At 48.1% G+C, this 18,446-nt stretch overlaps 1 protein-coding gene across 1 annotated transcript; it reads right to left on the bottom strand.

Annotated features, from left to right (window-relative positions):
* Positions 1-13,376: 13,376 nt before the first annotated feature.
* On the bottom strand, positions 13,377-17,596 carry LOC136639036 (cholinesterase-like). Its single transcript, XM_066613064.1, has 2 exons — positions 16,131-17,596; positions 13,377-13,587 (listed from the first exon to the last, which is right to left on the bottom strand). The coding sequence occupies exons 1-2, from the start codon at positions 17,594-17,596 to the stop codon at positions 13,377-13,379; spliced, it is 1,677 nt and encodes a 558-aa protein (XP_066469161.1).
* Between the last annotated feature and the right edge of the window lie 850 nt (positions 17,597-18,446).

Genomic DNA, 18,446 nt, shown 5'->3' on the forward strand with positions numbered 1-18,446 from the left:
GACCTGGAAGATCCACATTCAAATCCCCGCTCAGCCACAAAGCTTTCTGGGTTAGCTTGGGCTAGTCAATCTCAGCCTAACCCATCTCACAGGGTTGTTATGAGGGGGAAAAAGCTGAATTCCTTGGAGGAAGGGTAGTATAAAAATGTGAAAAAATAAAAAGGATAAATATACATCTGCGGCCACCAGCTACAAGCAAAATAGCTGAGAAATGCGGTCCCCTACCTCCTTCTCCTCTGCCAATCAAGGCAACATCACACTTGTGGTAGCTGTTTGATGACAGCTGTGGTTGACAGACACAAAGAAAATGGGGTTTAAGAAAAGTGGGGAGGAATGTGTCTTTGGCTGCAATCCAATCCGCACAGAATAGGGGCCAGAATTGGCTCAGCCAGAGGCAAGGGGAAACTCTTCCCTTACCCCCTGGTAAGGCGCCCTGGCCTCAATGGGTCTCCTCGGACTTGCGCCACCTGCGGAGCAGCTTCATGCCACTCCAAACTTCCCGGGAAAGAGGGTTGGGAGCCAGCATAAGTGCTGGATCCCAGCTGCGTCTCCTGCTCCCCGCCGACCCACCCCCACCCCTTCCCCGCACACCCCAGAAGCTTGCGTCGGCCCAGCCAACACAAGCCTCAGTGAGGAAGCCAGTGCCAAGGCTTGTGTCAGCCTCGCAGGCTGGCGCTCTTCTGAGCACCAGCCCGGCTTCCTCCTGAGGAAGCACAAACGTGACTTACGGCACGTTTGCGACCCTCCTGGGCTGGTGCAAGGGACTTGTGTCAGCCCATGGGCACTTCAGGATTGCGCCCTTAGTGGAGTCACAGCTGAGCCACTGGAACAAAATCTAATTGGATTTGCAACAAGGAGAACAAAAAGAGTGAAAGAATTTAAAACTGCAGAAAGAAAAAGCATGAGTTATTATTATCTTAGTACTATACAGTGGCATCGCTAAGAGGGTGTGGGGGGTGCGGGGCCACACTGGGTGATGCAAATGGGAGGGTGACGTGCACTGGAGGGGGAGTGACACGCTAAAATCGCGGCGGTTAGGAGTAACCCTATCATGTTATATACTGTTGGATGTGGAATTTCCAGCAGAATGCAATGCAAAATACCAGAGTGAAATACCTCCTTTCTATCAAAAGTCATGGCCACAAAACCAGAGAACAAAAAATGCATGGAGCCCTATGGAAAGTGAAACTGAGCCGTATCGTGTGTTTACTCACGACTAGGTGACCTTGCCTTAATGTGTCAGAAAGGGCAGTATGAGAGGAATATAGCGACACCAGAATGATCCTGATCCAATGAGTGCAGCCCCCAAAAACACCTGAGAAGGAAGTCCCTCCCCCTAAGCAGATGAATGTATTGAGCCCTATGGAAAGCGAAACTAAGCCTTACGATCGTGTTTACTCACGAGTAAGCAAATATGCCTTGCCTGGTGGTCAGGCCAGGCAAAGGGGAATGTGAAACTACCAGAATGGTCCTGATCTGATAGAACTGGAGCTCAACAAATGCTCCAGAAGGCAGCCTTCCCCCCACTAAAAGAGATCAAAAAGGAGGCTTCAGCTGATAAGGTGAACTCTTTTGAGACTTGCAAAGCCAGGTGGATCCTGACAGTGATCTGGTTTAAACAGAAGTTCTTAAATTGAACTGGGCACTGGGTAGGGCTGAAAACCTTACTGATTTTGGAGGGGGTGGTGTTATTGCAGGCAGGCTACAGAGGAAATTCACTTGGTGGAACAGGGCTGGCTTCTGCTTATTTAATTATTTATTTTACTTTAATTATTTATACTTATTTTAATTTGCCTGATGAAGTCCCTTCCACCATGACATCACTTCTGGTGGGTCCTGGACAGATGGTCATTCTAAAAAGGGGGTCCCAGAGCTAAAAATTTGAGAACTGCTACAATAAGGTGTTAGTAAGTTGACACCCAGGGTGTGTGTGTGTGACACCACTAGTGACCAAAATCACTAAAATCACAGTTTGGAGGAATAATACCAGCATGTTATATATCAATCAATGCGTAATTTCATACAGAATGTGTTCTATCTTTGTTCTATCAAAAGGTACAGATAAAAAACCAGTGGGTACATCACCACGCCCACCACCTGGGGTGTTGCCCCGCCCACTACATGGGGGGTGACGCGATAGCATCCCGCACCGGGTGACGCAAACCCTAGTGACGCCACTGGCTCTATAATTGTGCATGGCCATCCCATGCTACCTCAACTTACTCTGATAGAGGATGACTGCAATGCAGGAGCCTTTTCTGCTGCTGGTGTAACATACGTTCTCTTGAGAATAACAGCCATACAAGGGGGCCTCCCGTCTACAGTATTGGCACTTCAGACCCTCAGCTGGAATGAGAGAAAGCCAGAGGAGAATTGGAAAATGGCATGAACTATGGTTGGAAGCAGATGGTTGTTCTTTCTGGGTTGGGGGCTGTGGATCTCTGCCTGTGGCTTAGATTTTCATTCCACTGGGTAGATAAACTGTGTACTCCACACTGCTATCTCTGTGGATTGGAAGGCAGCTTGCTTATAACTGTATAATAAATCTATAGATAAATTATATATAATAAATCATCTAATAAATCAAAGCAGCTTACAAATACGCACATTTTTTAAAAAGCTACAAAAGAAAATACACAAAAAGACTATAACAACAGATCAGTATCAACAGACAAATGAAACAGAGAAGATTTCAGCTTCTGTTTCACAGAGGGGGGTTAAATGGATATGGAGTTCACTTACGCTAACCCATTTTACAGGGATATGAAATGACCATGTTTTCCACAGTTCAGACAATTTGTATAATGAATGCACATTCAAACAAATACAGAGTTTCCCCAGTCCTACCAGATTTATTTAAGCTCTCCTATGCCTGTACTTGTTGGGTATGAATGTTTACTTTCGTTCTTCTGATTGCATAGACAAAGAGGATAAATATGTGTACCACATTAAATCTACACAGCAGTACACAGCAGTACAAAGCAGTACATTTTGTTTAGCAGAGGGCTCCTATGTGGAGGAGGTGAAGGGTGGAGGGCCAAAGCCTAAGTCTAGGGTTGCCAACCCTCCAACGCTGGCCTGGGGTCTCCTGAAATCAGCATCAATCTCATAAGAACATAAGAACTGCTCTGGGCCAGGGTATCTTAGAGATCGCCTACTCCCGTACAATCCGGCTCGTCCTCTTAGGTCATCAGAGAAGGCCTTTTTACAAGTGCTGCCGCCTAGGGAGGTACGTGGGGCGGCGCGAAGAAATACGGCCTCCTCAGTAGTGGCACCAACACTATGGAATTCCCTTCTCCTTGACTTAAGAACGGCTCTCTCTCTTGTAACTTTCCGGCGAGGCCTGAAGACCCTTCTGTTTAGACAAGCCTTCTAAGTTCCTGGCCTTTTTAACATCTTGTTAACATCTCTTAACATTTTTTAACATCTGCTCACAGGCCTGATCCTTTTCTAATCTGCTGCCCTATGCTCTTACCTGATTAGTTTTTATCTGACTACTGTTTTTATGATATGTTATGTTTTTATCTGCTTTTAAATTATGTTTTTAACTTTTTTTAACATTGTTTTGTAAACCACCCTGAGTCCCTTCGGGGAGAAAGGCGGAGTAAAAATAAAGTATAACAACAACAACAACAGCCCTGCTGGATCAGGCCATAGGCCCATCTAGTCCAGCTTCCTGTATCTCACAGCGGCCCACCAAACGCCCCAGGGAGCACACCAGATAACAAGAGACCTCATCCTGGTGCCCTCCCTTGCATCTGGCATCCCTTGCATCTCCTGGTTTCTACTGAAAGCAATCCTGGATTGCTCGGCCTCCATGAACTTCCAATGTTCTGGCACACTGGGGGAAAAAAAATCTCTAAGAATAGCTCCAGTCAGAGTTGGCAGTCCTGTCCCAATACCCAGCCTTCAAGGGTGGCCTGACAGCAAAATGGGTGCTCTTCCCTTCCAGTCCATTCTGCACCTCTCAGTTGCTAACAGTGGTGAGAGAAAGGGAATGGCTCTGGAACCACCAGTTGCTAACTTCATAAACAGAACCTAGAGGTCCAAGTGGAACTATTTCTTTTGTATTTACAAAGGAAGTGGTGAAGTCTCAAGCCTGCTGGAAAACCACTTCTCTCTGCCTTAACAGCACAATTGTATGCATGTCTACTCGGAAGAAATCCTAGTGGCAATTAGTACCCAGCGTGTAGTTAGTTTGTGGAACTCCTTGCCACAGGATGTGGTGATGGCATCTGGCCTAGATGCCTTTGAAAAGGGACTGGAGAAATTTCTGGAGGAAAAGTCCATCAAGGGGTAATAAGCCATGATGTGTATGTACAACCTCCTGATTTTATAAATCGGTAACCTCAGAATGCCCGATGCAAGGGAGGGCACCAGGATGCAGGTCTCTAGTCTTGTGTGCTCCCTGAGGAATCTGGTGGGCCACTGTGAAATACAGGAAGCTGGACTAGATGGGTCTTTGGCCTGATCTAGCAGGGCTCTTCTTATGTTCTAGTCAGAATTCAATGGGACTTACTCCAAGGTAAATGTATACCGCAGTGGTATTCAAACTGGGGCATCACGACGCCCCAACCTGAGGGCCTGGCCTCTGCCCCCTTAAGGAGTGGCGACAGGGGGGAAGGCAGCGACATGATCCCCAGGATCACATCACTAAGGATCCCTCCACTTTCACTTTTGGAAGCCTGGGAAGCACTTTGGGAAGGCTGCTGCAGGGACTGGTGAGTGCATCTCCCCACCCCTGCCACCTCCCTCCCCTCCCCTGCAAGGATTTACTGCGGTTTTCAAACTCCCTGAGAGTTTTAAAACCACAGGTATACAGGATTGTAGCCTAACTGCCCAATCTTAACTAACTCCCCCCCCCCAAGTGTGCCGCACCAACAGAGCACACGCTGTATCTTGGGGGGTGGTAGCCACAGATGCCTCCTCAAGGCATCCGCCTCCTCTACCTCAATGGGTCTCCTTGGATCTGCCCCCGCCATTTTGTTGGCACAGAATCATAGGTAGAGGGAACAGGAGAAGGAATGGGGATAGGATCCTGGCACACACTCCCTCCCCCCCTTCCATCTCCTGCCTACCCTCTCCCCACTCAGATAATCCCCCATTCCTTCTTCTTCCCATCTCCGCCACCTTCATACTAGCACTGATGGTGGGTGGCTCCTTGGTTGGCACGCACACGCAGCTGCCAGCCATGTGTGCTGGCAGCCCTGTCACACACGCACACCATCACAATGGCACTTCTGCTGGTTGAATGAGTAGTTAGGATTAGTTCCCTTACCTGAAACAGAAGTTTTCTTACTAATTTCTAATCCTTTTTGCTGTGAAAAGAATGGCTCAGGTATTGTATTTCCAGAGCTGGAGGTACAAGAATTAATCGTGCCCCCATTACAAGGGGAGTCTGACAATCTAGTAAGGATGGGAGAGTCAACAGCAGCTGTATGCTAGCACTGTCAAAAAGAACAGCTATTGGGACTGAAGGATGAGGGTAGACTTTAATTCCAAGTAGTGTTTTGATTGAGCACTACCTTTTTCAAGAGAATAATAAACTTCAGAGAATATTCAGCAGAACCTCTAAGTGGCAGCACCTAAAGGAACACTCCATTGGGCTCATTTTTTGTTTTGTGGTTCTGTTGAACCTGTTCTGAAGTTCATCATCTCCTTGAAAAAACTGTTCCCAACCCAAATGTTTTGGGAATATCCTTCAGTTCCCTCAGCTGTTCTTGTTGTTCTGGGAATATGACATCCAGAAAGTTCTTCTCCAGCTCAGATAGCTATCTCAGTGGGAAATGAGTTTCGCCGCAAACCTCTCCCCCAACTACCACATCAGTTCAGTTTTTAAACAGGGATGGAGTTGGGCAAAAGAGGAGAACTTCTTAAGGAGTTAAGGGGTTGGGTGGGAGAGGGGTTCTTGGGGTGGGAATAGGTTCTATCTGGATTGGCTCAAAGTTAATGTAAACTATTTCCCGGGTTTCTGAAGTAACTCAGCTTATTTTCCAGGCCAGTATGATTTGAGCCAGTGGTACTCACAATACTTCTTGGAACGTACCTATGAGAGCAAAGGAAAGAAGAAGACAGACTTTGAGTTGGAGATCTCTCCCCATGCTGCGATGAGTCTCTGGTGCAACAGATGGTGTGACTGGATGTGCTCAATGGGGTATGTGTTGACTTCAACCTCATACTAAGCCAAGGAGTGAAGGAGGGGTTTATCCCTCTGTGACTCCTCCTGGCTGGCCAAGTATAAACACTGAGATTTGTGTGGAAGAGATCCCCAATGGGGATCTGTGGGAAAAGATCCTCCAAAGAGTGCACAGCTAAACACCTTCTTCAGATTCTGATTTGGGGGACATAAGAGCAGCAAGTGGACTTCCCAGCCCTATCCCCAGAGAAGGGATTCAATTGCGCAATCCTTAATTGCAGCTGCAGACATTAGAAGGGCCTTTTTTGTCACTACTCCCAAAGACATAAATGTCACTGAGAGGTTGCACACGCTCTGTGAAGGGCAAGGGACAGAGGGCAAATACACCTACTGCAGGGATGTCAAACATGAGGCCTGCAGGTCAAATGTGGCCCCTGGAAGCAATTTTTCCACACACACACACACACACACACACACACCCATTATAACTGGGGTCTCACAGCTTGATAATAGGGCTTTCTCTATAGGGCAGGAAATATGAACAAGATGTGCGCTTTTTCCTCTTCTGTCATTTGCAGCTAATGAGTTTCTATGTGAGAACAAAGTGCTTCTTTCTGGTCATCATCTGCTTAATGATGTCACTTCCTGCCCTCAGCATGAATACTAACTGATTCTCTGTATGAAACAAATTTGACATCCCTGACCTAGTGGTTAGTGACACTTGCTCTCTGCTGGAGCAACTATAGCGGGAATGTCATTGTGCCAGGCCTGGAGAATATCTTATGCTACTCAGCCTGCTGTTTCCGAAATATACGACTGTGCCATTCCAGACCTCAAACACCTGAAAGGATCACAAAGAAATGAGTTTCTTCAAATACAGTATGACTCTGCATGAGATTCTTTCCTACATACGTACAGAGGCAAGAATTTCCTTTGCTAGATCATGGATACTGGGAACTGTCATCACCATGACATAAGTCTATGCAATCATCTTCCTGTTAACCATTAATATCTTCCTAATTAACTAGTTATTAATTAGTAACTTATAGAAGAATTAAGGAAGGATAACATGAATTCTACTTTACAGAATTGGATTTTTTTTCTGTTGCTGTGAATTACTGGCAGAATCAAGTAGATTGTTCAGCTGAGATATCTCTTCTATGCAATATCTTGTAACACAAACTAACAGTATAGATAATTGCATTTGTATTGACTTCTGTGGAGCTGTTGGGTTTTTAATAAATAAAGTGGGATTAAAAAACTAAAGAACATTCAAACCCACGTGAGCTAATGTTTGTGGGAGCAGATTTTAAGATTTCGAGCCCTGGCACAAGGAAAAGGTCAGGTGAAGGGAACATGCCCTGAGACTGCTTAATAATTACCAACATCAATTTCTGCAGGTGCAGAAATTATCTAATGCCTTTTAGATAATGCCTTTTATCTAATGCCAGACACCTTCAGATGAACACAGGTAACATTAAGGCCCAAATATTACCATTTGCAAATTCAGTAAAGAACATTTGATAAGCCTTGCAGGGCAGGGAGGTTATCTAAAGGTAATGTCCTAAGCCTATCTCTCACCATGCTATGGCATGCAGCTGCACCAACACAGGCTGGGCTGCAAGCTATGGTGTGGAGGTGGGGTGAATGGACAGTCAGAAGGATGTAAGTAAAAAAAATTAACATACCCCTCAGCAGACTGCCCAGTCACCTATGGGTCTCCTCAGACCTACACCAGCCATTTTGTTGGCATAAGTCAGAGGAGAGCCAGGGGGTATTTTGGAGAGGGGGGTCGGAAATAGGATCCAGCATGCATGACTGCCACCAGATCCATCCCGTCCCTCCCTGACACATCCCTGATTCCTCCTCCAAAACATCCCATTCCTCCCCCTTCTCCACCCACAGCCCTCCTGTGCCAACACTAGTTGGCCATCCAACAGAGTCTGGCACATACATGGTACCTCTGGCCCTTTCCACCGGTGGCTCTGTAGCACACAACAGTTGCATGTGTTTCTAAGAACATAAGAACAGCCCCACTAGATCAAGCCATAGGCCCATCTAGTCCAGCTTCCTGTATCTCACAGCGGCCCACCAAATGCCCCAGGGAGCACCAGATAACAAGAGACCTCATCCTGGTGCCCTCCCTTGCATCTGGCATTCTGACATAACCCATTTCTAAAATCAGGAGGTTGCGCATACATATCATGGCTTTTAACCCGTAATGGATTTTTCCTCCAGAAACTTGTCCAATCCCCTTTTAAAGGCGTCCAGGCTAGACGCCAGCACCACATCCTGTGGCAAGGAGTTCCACAGACCAACCACACGCTGAGTAAAGAAATATTTTCTCTTGTCTGTTCTAACTCTCCCAACACTCAATTTTAGTGGATGTCCCCTGGTTCTGGTGTTATGTGAGAGTGTAAAGAGCATCTCCCTATCCACTCTGTCCATCCCCTGCATAATTTTGTATGTCTCAATCATGTCCCCCCTCAGGCGTCTCTTTTCTAGGCTGAAGAGGCCCAAACGCCGTAGCCTTTCCTCATAAGGAAGGTGCCCCAGCCCAGTAATCATCTTAGTCGCTTTCTTTTGCACCTCTTCCATTTCCACTATATCTTTTTTGAGATGCGGCGACCAGAACTGGACACAATACTCCAGGTGTGGCCTTACCATAGATTTGTACAACGGCATTATAATACTAGCCGTTTTGTTCTCAGTACCCTTCCTAATGATCCCAAGCATAGAATTGGCCTTCTTCACTGCTGCCGCACATTGCGTCGACACTTTCATCGACCTGTCCACCACCACCCCAAGATCTCTCTCCTGATCTGTCACAGACAGCTCAGAACCCATCAGCCTATATGAGAAGTTTTGATTTTTTTGCCTCAATGTGCATGACTTTACACTTACTGACATTGAAGCACATCTGCCATTTTATTGCCCATTCTGCCAGTCTGGAGAGATCCTTCTGGAGCTCCTCACAATCACTTCTGGTCTTCACTACTTGGAGAAGTTTGGTGTCGTCTGCAAACTTAGCCACTTCACTGCTCAACCCTGTCTCCAGGTCATTTATGAAGAGGTTGAAAAGCACCGGTCCCAGGACAGATCCTTGTGGCACACCGCTTTTCACCTCTCTCCATTGTGAAAATTGCCCATTGACACCCACTCTCTGCTTCCTGGCCTCCAACCAGTTCTCAATCCATGAGAGGACCTGTCCTCTAATTCCCTGACTGTGGAGTTTTTTCAGTAGCCTTTGGTGAGGGACCGTGTCAAACGCCTTCTGAAAGTCCAGATATATAATGTCCACGGGTTCTCCCGCATCCACATGCCTGTTGACCTTTTCAAAGAATTCTATAAGGTTTGTGAGGCAAGACTTACCCTTACAGAAGCCATGCTGATTCTCCCTCAGCAAGGCCTGTTCGTCTATGTGTTTTGAGATCCTATCTTTGATGAGGCATTCCACCATCTTACCCGGTATAGATGTTAGGCTGACCGGCCTATAGTTTCCCGGGTCCCCCCTCTTTCCCTTTTTAAAGATAGGCGTGACATTTGCTGTCCTCCAATCTTCTGGCACCGTGGCCGTTTTGAGGGATAAGTTGCATATCTTAGTCAAGAGATCTGCAACTTCATTCTTCAATTCCTTAATAACTCTTGGGTGGATGCCATCCTGGCCCAGTGACTTCCTGTTGGCAACCTTCAGTCTCGAGAGACTATGGTATTGCGCTCTGAATGGTGATTCTGGAACAGCGTCTAGTGTGGCTGAAAAGGCCGATTCGGGAGTGACAATCCCTTCCACACCGGGAGCAAGTGCAGTCTGTCCCTGGTCTGTCTCCCTGGCTATGGGCCTTCCTTCTTTGCCTCTTTGCCTCAGACTGTTGGCAAAGTGTCTCTTCAAACTGGGAAAGGCCATGCTGCACAGCCTGCCTCCAAGTGGGCCGCTCAGAGGCCAGGGTTTCCCACCTGTTGAGGTCCACTCCTAAGGCCTTCAGATCCCTCTTGCAGATGTCCTTGCATCGCAGCTGTGGTCAACCTGTATGGCGCTTTCCTTGCACGAGTTCACCATAGAGGAGATCCTTTGGGATCCGGCCATCATCCATTCTCACAACATGACCGAGCCAACGCAGGCGTCTCTGTTTCAGCAGTGCATACATGCTTGGGATTCCAGCACGTTCCAGGACTGTGTTGTTTGGAACTTTGTCCTGCCAGGTGATGCCGAGGATGCGTCAGAGGCAGCGCATGTGGAATGTGTTCAGTTTCCTCTCCTGTTGTGAGTGAAGAGTCCATGACTCGCTGCAGTACAGAAGTGTACTCAGGACACAAGCTCTGTAGACCTAGATCTTGGTATGTTCTGTCAGCTTCTTGTTGAACCAGACTCTCTTTGTGAGTCTGGAAAACATGGTAGCTGCTTTACCGATGTTTGTTTAGCTCGGTATCGAGAGAAAGAGTGTCAGAGATCGTTGAGCCAAGGTACACAAAGTCACGGACAACCTCCAGTTCATGCGCAGAGATTGTAATCTCTGCGGTGACTTATTGATCTTTAATTTATCAATGAGGTCTGAAACATCTTCTCTTTTAACCTCTATCTGACTTAACTCCTCAGTCAGAAGGGGCCGTTCGGGCAGCGGTATCTGCCCGAGGTCTTCTGCCATGAAGACAGATGCAAAGAACTCATTTAATTGCTCTGCCATCTCTAAGTCTCCTTTTATCTCCCTTTTCCCTCCCTCACCATCCAGAGGGCCAACTGCTTCCCCTTAATGTTGCTGGCCATGCGTTCCTCATAGTCTCGCTTGGCCTCCCATATCACCTTCTTACATTTCTTTTGCCACAGTTTATGTTCCTTTTTATTCTCCTCATTAGGGCAAGACTTCCATTTATGGAAGGAAGCTTCCTTTGCCCTTTATGGCCTCTCTGACTTGGCTGGTTAGCCATGTGGGCACCCTCCTGGACTTAGTCAAGCCCTTCTTCCTTTGCAGTATACACTTCCGCTGGGCCTCTATTACTGTTGATTTGAGCAACCTCCATGCTTGCTGTAGAGACAGGACTCTTTTTACCTTCCCTTTCAACCTCCTTCTAACCAGCCTCCTCATTTGAGGGAAGTCCGCTCGTTGGAAGTCGAGGGTTTTTGTGAGAGATTTGCCCAGTATTATTCCCCCGACGTGCATGTCGAAATGGATCGCAGCATGATCACTGTTCCCCAATGGTTCAGTAACATTTACATCTCTAACCAGGTCCTGTGTACTGCACAATATTAAATCCAGAGTCACCTGCCCTCTGGTGGGCTCCATGACTAGCTGCTCTAAGCCACAGTCATTTAGCACGTCAAGAAATCCGGTCTCCTTATCGTGACCAGAACACAAATTGACCAGTCTATATGAGGATAATTGAAGTCCCCCATGATTACAACCCTGTCCCTCCTTGTCACCTCCCTGATCTGTTTCCTCATTTCAAGGTCCCCATCCGATTTCTGGTCTGGAGGACGATAGCATGCCCCCAGTATTACATTGCTGCACAAGCCTGGTAATTTAACCCACAGAGATTCTACGGTGGAGTTGAACCCACCTTCAATCTCTACTTTGCTGGATTCTATCCCTTCCTTAACATAAACGGCCACCCCACCTCCAACACGCCCCTGCCTGTCCCTCCTGTAGAGTTTATAGCCTGGGATTGCGGTATCCTACTGATTCTACGCATTCCACCAGGTTTCCGTTATGCCCACTATGTCAATGTTTTCCCTTGTCACCAGACATTCCAGTTCTCCCATCTTTGCTCGGAGACTTCGGGCATTCACATAAAAGCATTTGTACATGGAATGCCCCAGGATGGGCTGCTTATTAGCTCCTTTGTCCCCGCATCCTCTCATTGTGCCTAACCGTCTATCACATCCCATCACGCTACCTTTCCCAATTTCTTCTCCTACTCTGCCTTTGTCTTGTTGTTCTCTAACCTCCCCATCCTCATCCCATAGGGATGAGGAGTCCCAAACCAGACGCCCCTCGGCTCCTGTCGGCCTTCCCCCAGGAATCTGTTTAAAAGCTGCTCTGCCACCTTTTTAATGTTATGCACCAGCAGTCTGGTTCCATTCTGGTTCAAGTGGAGCCCGTCCCTCTTGTACAGGCCCCGCTTGTCCCAAAACGTTCCCCAGCGCCTAACAAATCTAAACCCCTCCTCCCTACACCACCGTCTCATCCACGCATTCAGACCTCTGATCTCCGCCTGCCAAGCTGGCCCTGCGCGTGGAACAGGTAGCATTTCAGAGAACGCTACCTTTGAGGTGCTGGCTTTCAGCTTCCTGCCTAAAAGCCTAAATTTGGCCTCCAGGACCTCCCAGCTACACTTGCCCACGTCGTTGGTGCCGACATGCACCACATGCACCACAACCACTACCTCTCCTCCAGCTACCTCTCCCCCAGCACTGTCTACCAGCCTGTCTAGACGAGAAGTGATGTCCACAACCTGAAGGGTCAGCCGTGGCTGTGGGCAGTCCATTCTTCGTCCTCTCTGATAGTCCGTGGAGGAATGCTTGTGGGACAGACCACCAGAGACCAGACCTCCCACAACCACATGTGGTCCACAACAATTCCAATTTTTGCCTCAGTGGTCCGCAGGTTCCCAAAGGTTGGGAACAACTGCCCTAGAATGAAAACTCCTAAACCTATTTGGATGACATTTGGCTGGCTTTGCCCCCTTTTGAAGGACTTCCATCTCTGTCAATTTCATCTGAGAAGACATGAAAGAGTCATGATGAATTGAAATTTGTCCACTCTAATCAACTCTGGAACAATTTTAAAATGAAACGAAATTGATATAAAGTAACCATCCAAACTGGGCATGAAAGGAAGCAAATTGTTGACACTAGCTAATGAAAGAGATCAGGCCATCAAAGGAAGCAACATGTTGAAATTGGAAACAAATATGTGTATTTTTTGCATATCCCTATGAGGCAGAGGTTAAGCTGAAATCCAGTTAATTGGACATATTTATCAATGAATAGAAAAATGGACCTCCTTATAGATCACACACAACTGGCACAATCCAGCAAATTTTAGAGTCAGCTGATTTGAAAACTCTCCTTAGAAGAAAAGTTGACAAAATCTGAGATTTTGAGGCTGGGAGGAGTGAAATAAAAAAAGAAAAGAATTCAGAACTGAAGGACAAATTCTCGTAAGAAATGGAAGGCCATACTGCGTTGGGACTTGGTAGCCGTGAGCTCAAGATGACCCACTGAACATAATGACACAAGTCCTAGTTAAGTTTTTCTGATTTTGCTCACTCTTTCATGCACCTTGGCCCTGGATTCGCTTTTGCAAGCGGAGGTCTGCTTTGCTAGGAAATCACAGTGCTGTGCAAGTGATGCCTGCGTGGCCTGGGGTCCGACCGCACTGATGGGGAAGAAGTGCCGCTCTGTGGCATTGTAGAGTGGCCATTGCACCACATCATGTCTGGATCCAGTTGGGTTCCTGAGGAGTAAATGAAGAAGTGATGGTCAGAGACAATGGATCTGGGGGGACATGGCAGTACACTGAGGTCCCATTAGAAGTTTGCCAACTCCCCACTTTCAAGTTTGAATTTTTTTTTTCTGGCTATTCAGTCAATGCTTCCTGTATTTCAGCTCCTAAATTCAGTTGATTTTAACAGGCATATTCTGAAATGCATTTGTATGCTATAATAACTGTATCTTGTTACCTAACATAAGAACAGCCCCACTGGATCAGGCCATAGGCCCATCTAGTCCAGCTTCCTGTATCTCACAGGGGTCCACCAGCTACCTTTTTCCTCAGGAAAAGAAAACACTGTCATTAGCGAACCTCCTCAGCCCCGTACCCCGGGGCAAAGATCCGCGATGGCGCTGCATGGGATGCCACTGCCCCCCACACAAATTCAACCCCCCCTTACCTGGAGCGCATGATGCCTTGCACAACACCAGGATGCGTCAGGGAAGCCTCCTGAAGGTCCCCCAACACGTTAAACTGTGCTTCCGGCAAACTGGAAGCACAGTTTCCGACCGGTCGGGAGCCTCAGAGAGGCTTCTGCAGGGTCCTAAAGGTGCAATAGTCTCCACGCCAGGGGCATTTGCCCCATCAAGTGAATGGGAGGTCTACCACTGAACGCTATGTCTCCAAATGGCTTCCACTGCATCATCAGTGCCCTCTGCAAGAAGCTGCTCCAGTAGCCGGACAGCTATTTTCTTAGAGATGAAACAAGGGCACTTCCTATCACCAGAGAACAAGATGTTGAGAAAGAAGACAGAAAGCTCCCTCTGACTACTTAACCTATAGGGGTGTGATAACAATTTAAAGATTGGCTGTCATACAGAAAAATCCTATGCGTGCCTGTTTAGAAATAATGCCCCAATCCTATCTCCCACACAGTGACATCTCTAGGGGGCTGCAGAGGTGCAGGCCACACTGGGTGACACCCACGGGGGGGAGGGGGTGACACCAGTACGGGCCAAAATTTTTAAAATCTTGGTATTTTCAAATAATACCATCATGTTATACATCATTCGATGCACATTTTCATGCAGGATGCAATGGAACAAACCCCATTGAAATATCTCTGTTCTGTCAAACATTATTGCCAAAAAAACCCAGCAGGGGGTGGGGCAATAGTGCATCAGCATGCCCACTGCCTGGAGCATTGCCCTGCCCACTGCATGGGAGGAGGTCCATCATGGGGGTGACGCACCGGTCCCTTGCAGAGGGTGACACAAACCCTAGTGTCGCCACTGCTTCAGTGCTTCTCACACTGATGAAGCGATGTCATAGAGGCCCACACTGCATCCTAGGTGGGGGGGGGTGATAAAGAGGGAAGTAAGGGAACATTGTTCTGTTACCTGTGTTGTCCAGGATTGAGACACTGAAACTAAAACATAAGCTTAAGGCTTTGTGAGGAATGGAACCTGAACCAAAATGGTAACACCCTCGTTCCAAATTCCCTGATTGAGTGAGGACCTGAGGCTGGCACTAGGCAGGCAGGAGGCAGCAGGACTTGAGGCAAAGGTTGCTCCCTGGCTCTCAGTGGCTCCTTGCTGCAGCTCTCTCTCTCTTCAGCTCTCAGGTTTCAGCTCCGCTCTGCAGCTCCTTCTCTCCCAGCTCGCCTGGTGATCTTTCTTCCTCCACAGAGCTTGCTCTACAAGGCTCCTCACAGCAGCTTTTCCCTGGTGGTCTAACCAGCTCTCGCTTGTGCAGCCCCTTTTATAGGCCTCTGCACACAGCAGCCTCTACCTTCCCTCCACTGGTACTGCAGCCTCCTCTCCTGCAGCAGTTTTCCCTCAGTCCTCCTCAGACTGAGCCCAAGTTTTACACATAACACCTGCAAGTAAGCTCGTTGTCCTATGGGTCTATTCAGACATGTGCCAGATCTTTGGCTGGTGCAAGTCCAAGTAGACCCAAAGGGCATGGCAAGGCCAGGTGGGGTACATAGGATATTGATGACACCTTTGCCTCCAATAACAGCCACCTGCCTCTTCCCCCAACACACTTCCTACTGGCCCAAATCCCGCTCAACAGCAGGCGCAGACCCAAGGAAACCCATTGGGGCTATCTGGGGATTACATGGGGTAAGGGAGCTCCCTTACCCCAAGTAGACCCGGTGCTGCTTCCCAGCCCAATGGGACGCACTGCTCGCCATTTTGGCGCCACTGCTACCCTGGGCGCTGGGAAGCACAGGATTGGGCTGTCATTGAGTTCAATGGGACTCACTGTCAGGTTAGTGTATATAGGATTGCACCTTTATTCAATGTTCAGGATCATTTGCATAATATAGGAAGGGCTTGGAGACGTTTACATTTTACTTCCTTGCACAGCAACCAAATCAAAGGTCCAGTTCATGCATTTGGTTGGCAACCTTCAGTCTCGAAAGACTATGGCATAAGCCTACAGCACCTGGTATTCCCAGGCGGTCTCCCATCCAAGTACTAACCAGGCCTGACCCTGCTTAGCTTCTGAGATCAGGCAAGATCATGCAATGAATGGTCAAAGGGGATCAGTTATTGCCGTACCCACTTCTGGCAAATTCTGCCCAGTATCGCATCGTCCTCCGGCTCAGCGCAGCATCCCCCTCTGGGCTTGATTGATTAGCTCCCAGAACCGACGTCAGGGTTCCGAACAGGAAGGGGACCTCAGATCCATGAGCCGCCCCCATCCACTCATCCCAGATGGAGCCACTGATATGATGGTTGAAAGAGTAAATATACACCGGACTCCCAGCTGCTACCATCTGTGCAGCAAGATCCACCAGTGGACACACAAAGAAGTAATCTCTAGCAAATTGAGCCAAGGCCCAGCGATACCTCTCTGGCCCATCGCCACCTTCACTGTACTTCAGGGCTATAGCCTCGGCAATATCTTCTTCTAAAGCCTTTCGCATGGAACTCACCCCCTCCCGGAGGTGCCTCCAGGAGAGGAACCCGCCATCCTTTGTGGCATCAGAAACAATGGATAATACATACACAGACCCATCATCACCAGTCACACCAGAGAGAAGTGGTTTTGCATCAGGGAGCTCATTCAGCAGAAGTTTTTGTGGCTCATCAGGGAGAAAAGCTCCGTCTGTGGTGGGTGAGAAGTGACTGCTAAAAAAAGAAAATATTTCGTTCTCAGATTCTTTTTCCTGCAAGCACCTCACCACCGCGCTGTCATTCTGTTGACTGCAGTTCAACAAGAAGCTCAAGGTCCAGGCACTCCATAGCGCATCCTTAGGATGCTTCCAAGCCCAGGGAGCGTTGGGGGCTCCACTCTGCAGCACAGCGTGGGCAAAAAGGGGCTGGCTGGCTGGCGAGAGGAGATGGAAACCCACGGAGGCTGCTCCAGCACTCTGGCCAAGGAGGGTCAACCGAGCTGGGTCTCCGCCAAAGATAGCTGCATTCTCCTTCACCCACTTCATGGCCAGATGCTGATCCCATAAGCCCATGTTTCCTGGAGCAGCCGGTGGCAAGTAGAGAAAACCCAGAACTCCCAAGCGGTAATTCATGGAGGCCACAATGATGTTCTCAGTAGCAGCTAATAAAGCTCCATTGTAGAGATCCAGCGAGGCGGCACCAGCCAAAAAACTCCCCCCGTGGATCCAAACCAGGACAGGAACTGGAGTGGAGGGCTGTGGATGGGGCACCCAGAGGTTGAGAAAGAGACAGTCCTCTGAAAGTGCTGTTTTGGCAATCCACATGTCTGAAAAAGGTGAACCAAAGGAAATCTTCTGCTGGCAGGCGTTGCCAAAGCTGGTAGCCTCCAAAACATCACTCCACGGCTGATGGGGAACGGGCTTCTTGAAACGCAAGTTTCCCAAAGGAGGTTCTGCATATGGGATGCCCAGGTAGGCAGTCACGGTGCCAGAACCAGTTGGAACTCGCTTACCTTTAATAGGCCCACTACTGGTGACCACCAACAGGTCATCTTCAGAGGCAGAGTTGAAATCCAGTTGAGAGAGGAGGATGAAGAAGCACCAGAGTGAAGGGAGGAGACGGGGCATTGCAGCAGCTGAAAGACACATGCCCCAGAAATTCTCACATTAATGCTCTGGTCCAGTCACAGACACTCTCTTTAAAAAACCTAAAATCCCACTAAGCAGCTGAATGTAGGGGGAAGGAAGTAAAGGAGAGACATTCCTTTCCCTTCCTCTCAAGCAACCGATTGATGCAGCATACGTTTCAAGGAGGCACCATGAAAGCAGCCCCAGGTGCCATTCTGCAAAGGAGAGCCCCATAAGCGGTGCATGTTTAAATGTATAACTCCCTGTTCAGCAGTGGATACATGTGTCATGTCTTCCTACCACACTCACACACCCCAGTGAAATATTTCTTCTTTAGGGATGCCTCCTCCAAACTACCGTATTTTTCGCTCCATAAGACGCACCTGACCATAAGAAGCACCTAGTTTTTAGAGGAGGAAAACTTACTTTTAAAGTAAGCCTGCCCTCCCCCAGTGGCACCTGTGCAAATGAGGACCTTGCCCACAGTGCGGATCTTGCCCCCAGTATTCGCTCCCTAAGACGCACACACTTCCCCCCCCACACTTTTTTGGGGGGGAAAAGTGCGTCTCATGGAGCAAAAAATATGGTAATTGCAAAAACACCAAAAGGGTGACCACATTCATCTGTTACAGCAAAACCAACCAAGAATTCAGTGGCACTTGAAATGCAGAACTGTGTGCGGTGACTTTACCAGCCTAGAATGGTTAGGTGTTCTTCAGTCTTCTTGACATGGACCTGTTGATGCCTCGTGACTTGTAGCTCAATCGTAAACATGTTTAGTTGCATTATGTCTCACAGAATCCAGTGGTTCGTAGCTCATGGGACATGAACATAGGAGTGCAGCCTTCCA

The sequence above is a fragment of the Tiliqua scincoides genome, chromosome 2 (genome assembly GCF_035046505.1).
Source record: "Tiliqua scincoides isolate rTilSci1 chromosome 2, rTilSci1.hap2, whole genome shotgun sequence".
Classification (NCBI taxonomy): domain Eukaryota; kingdom Metazoa; phylum Chordata; class Lepidosauria; order Squamata; family Scincidae; genus Tiliqua; species Tiliqua scincoides.

Coding starts and splice junctions, on each gene's coding strand:
- LOC136639036 (XM_066613064.1), bottom strand. CDS start 17,596: ATGCCCCGTCTCCTCCCTTCACTCTGGTGCTTCTTCATCCTCCTCTCT. Junction 13,588..16,130: donor GCAGAATTTGCCAGAAGTGG/GTACGGCAATAA, acceptor TTTACTCCTCAG/GAACCCAACTGGATCCAGAC.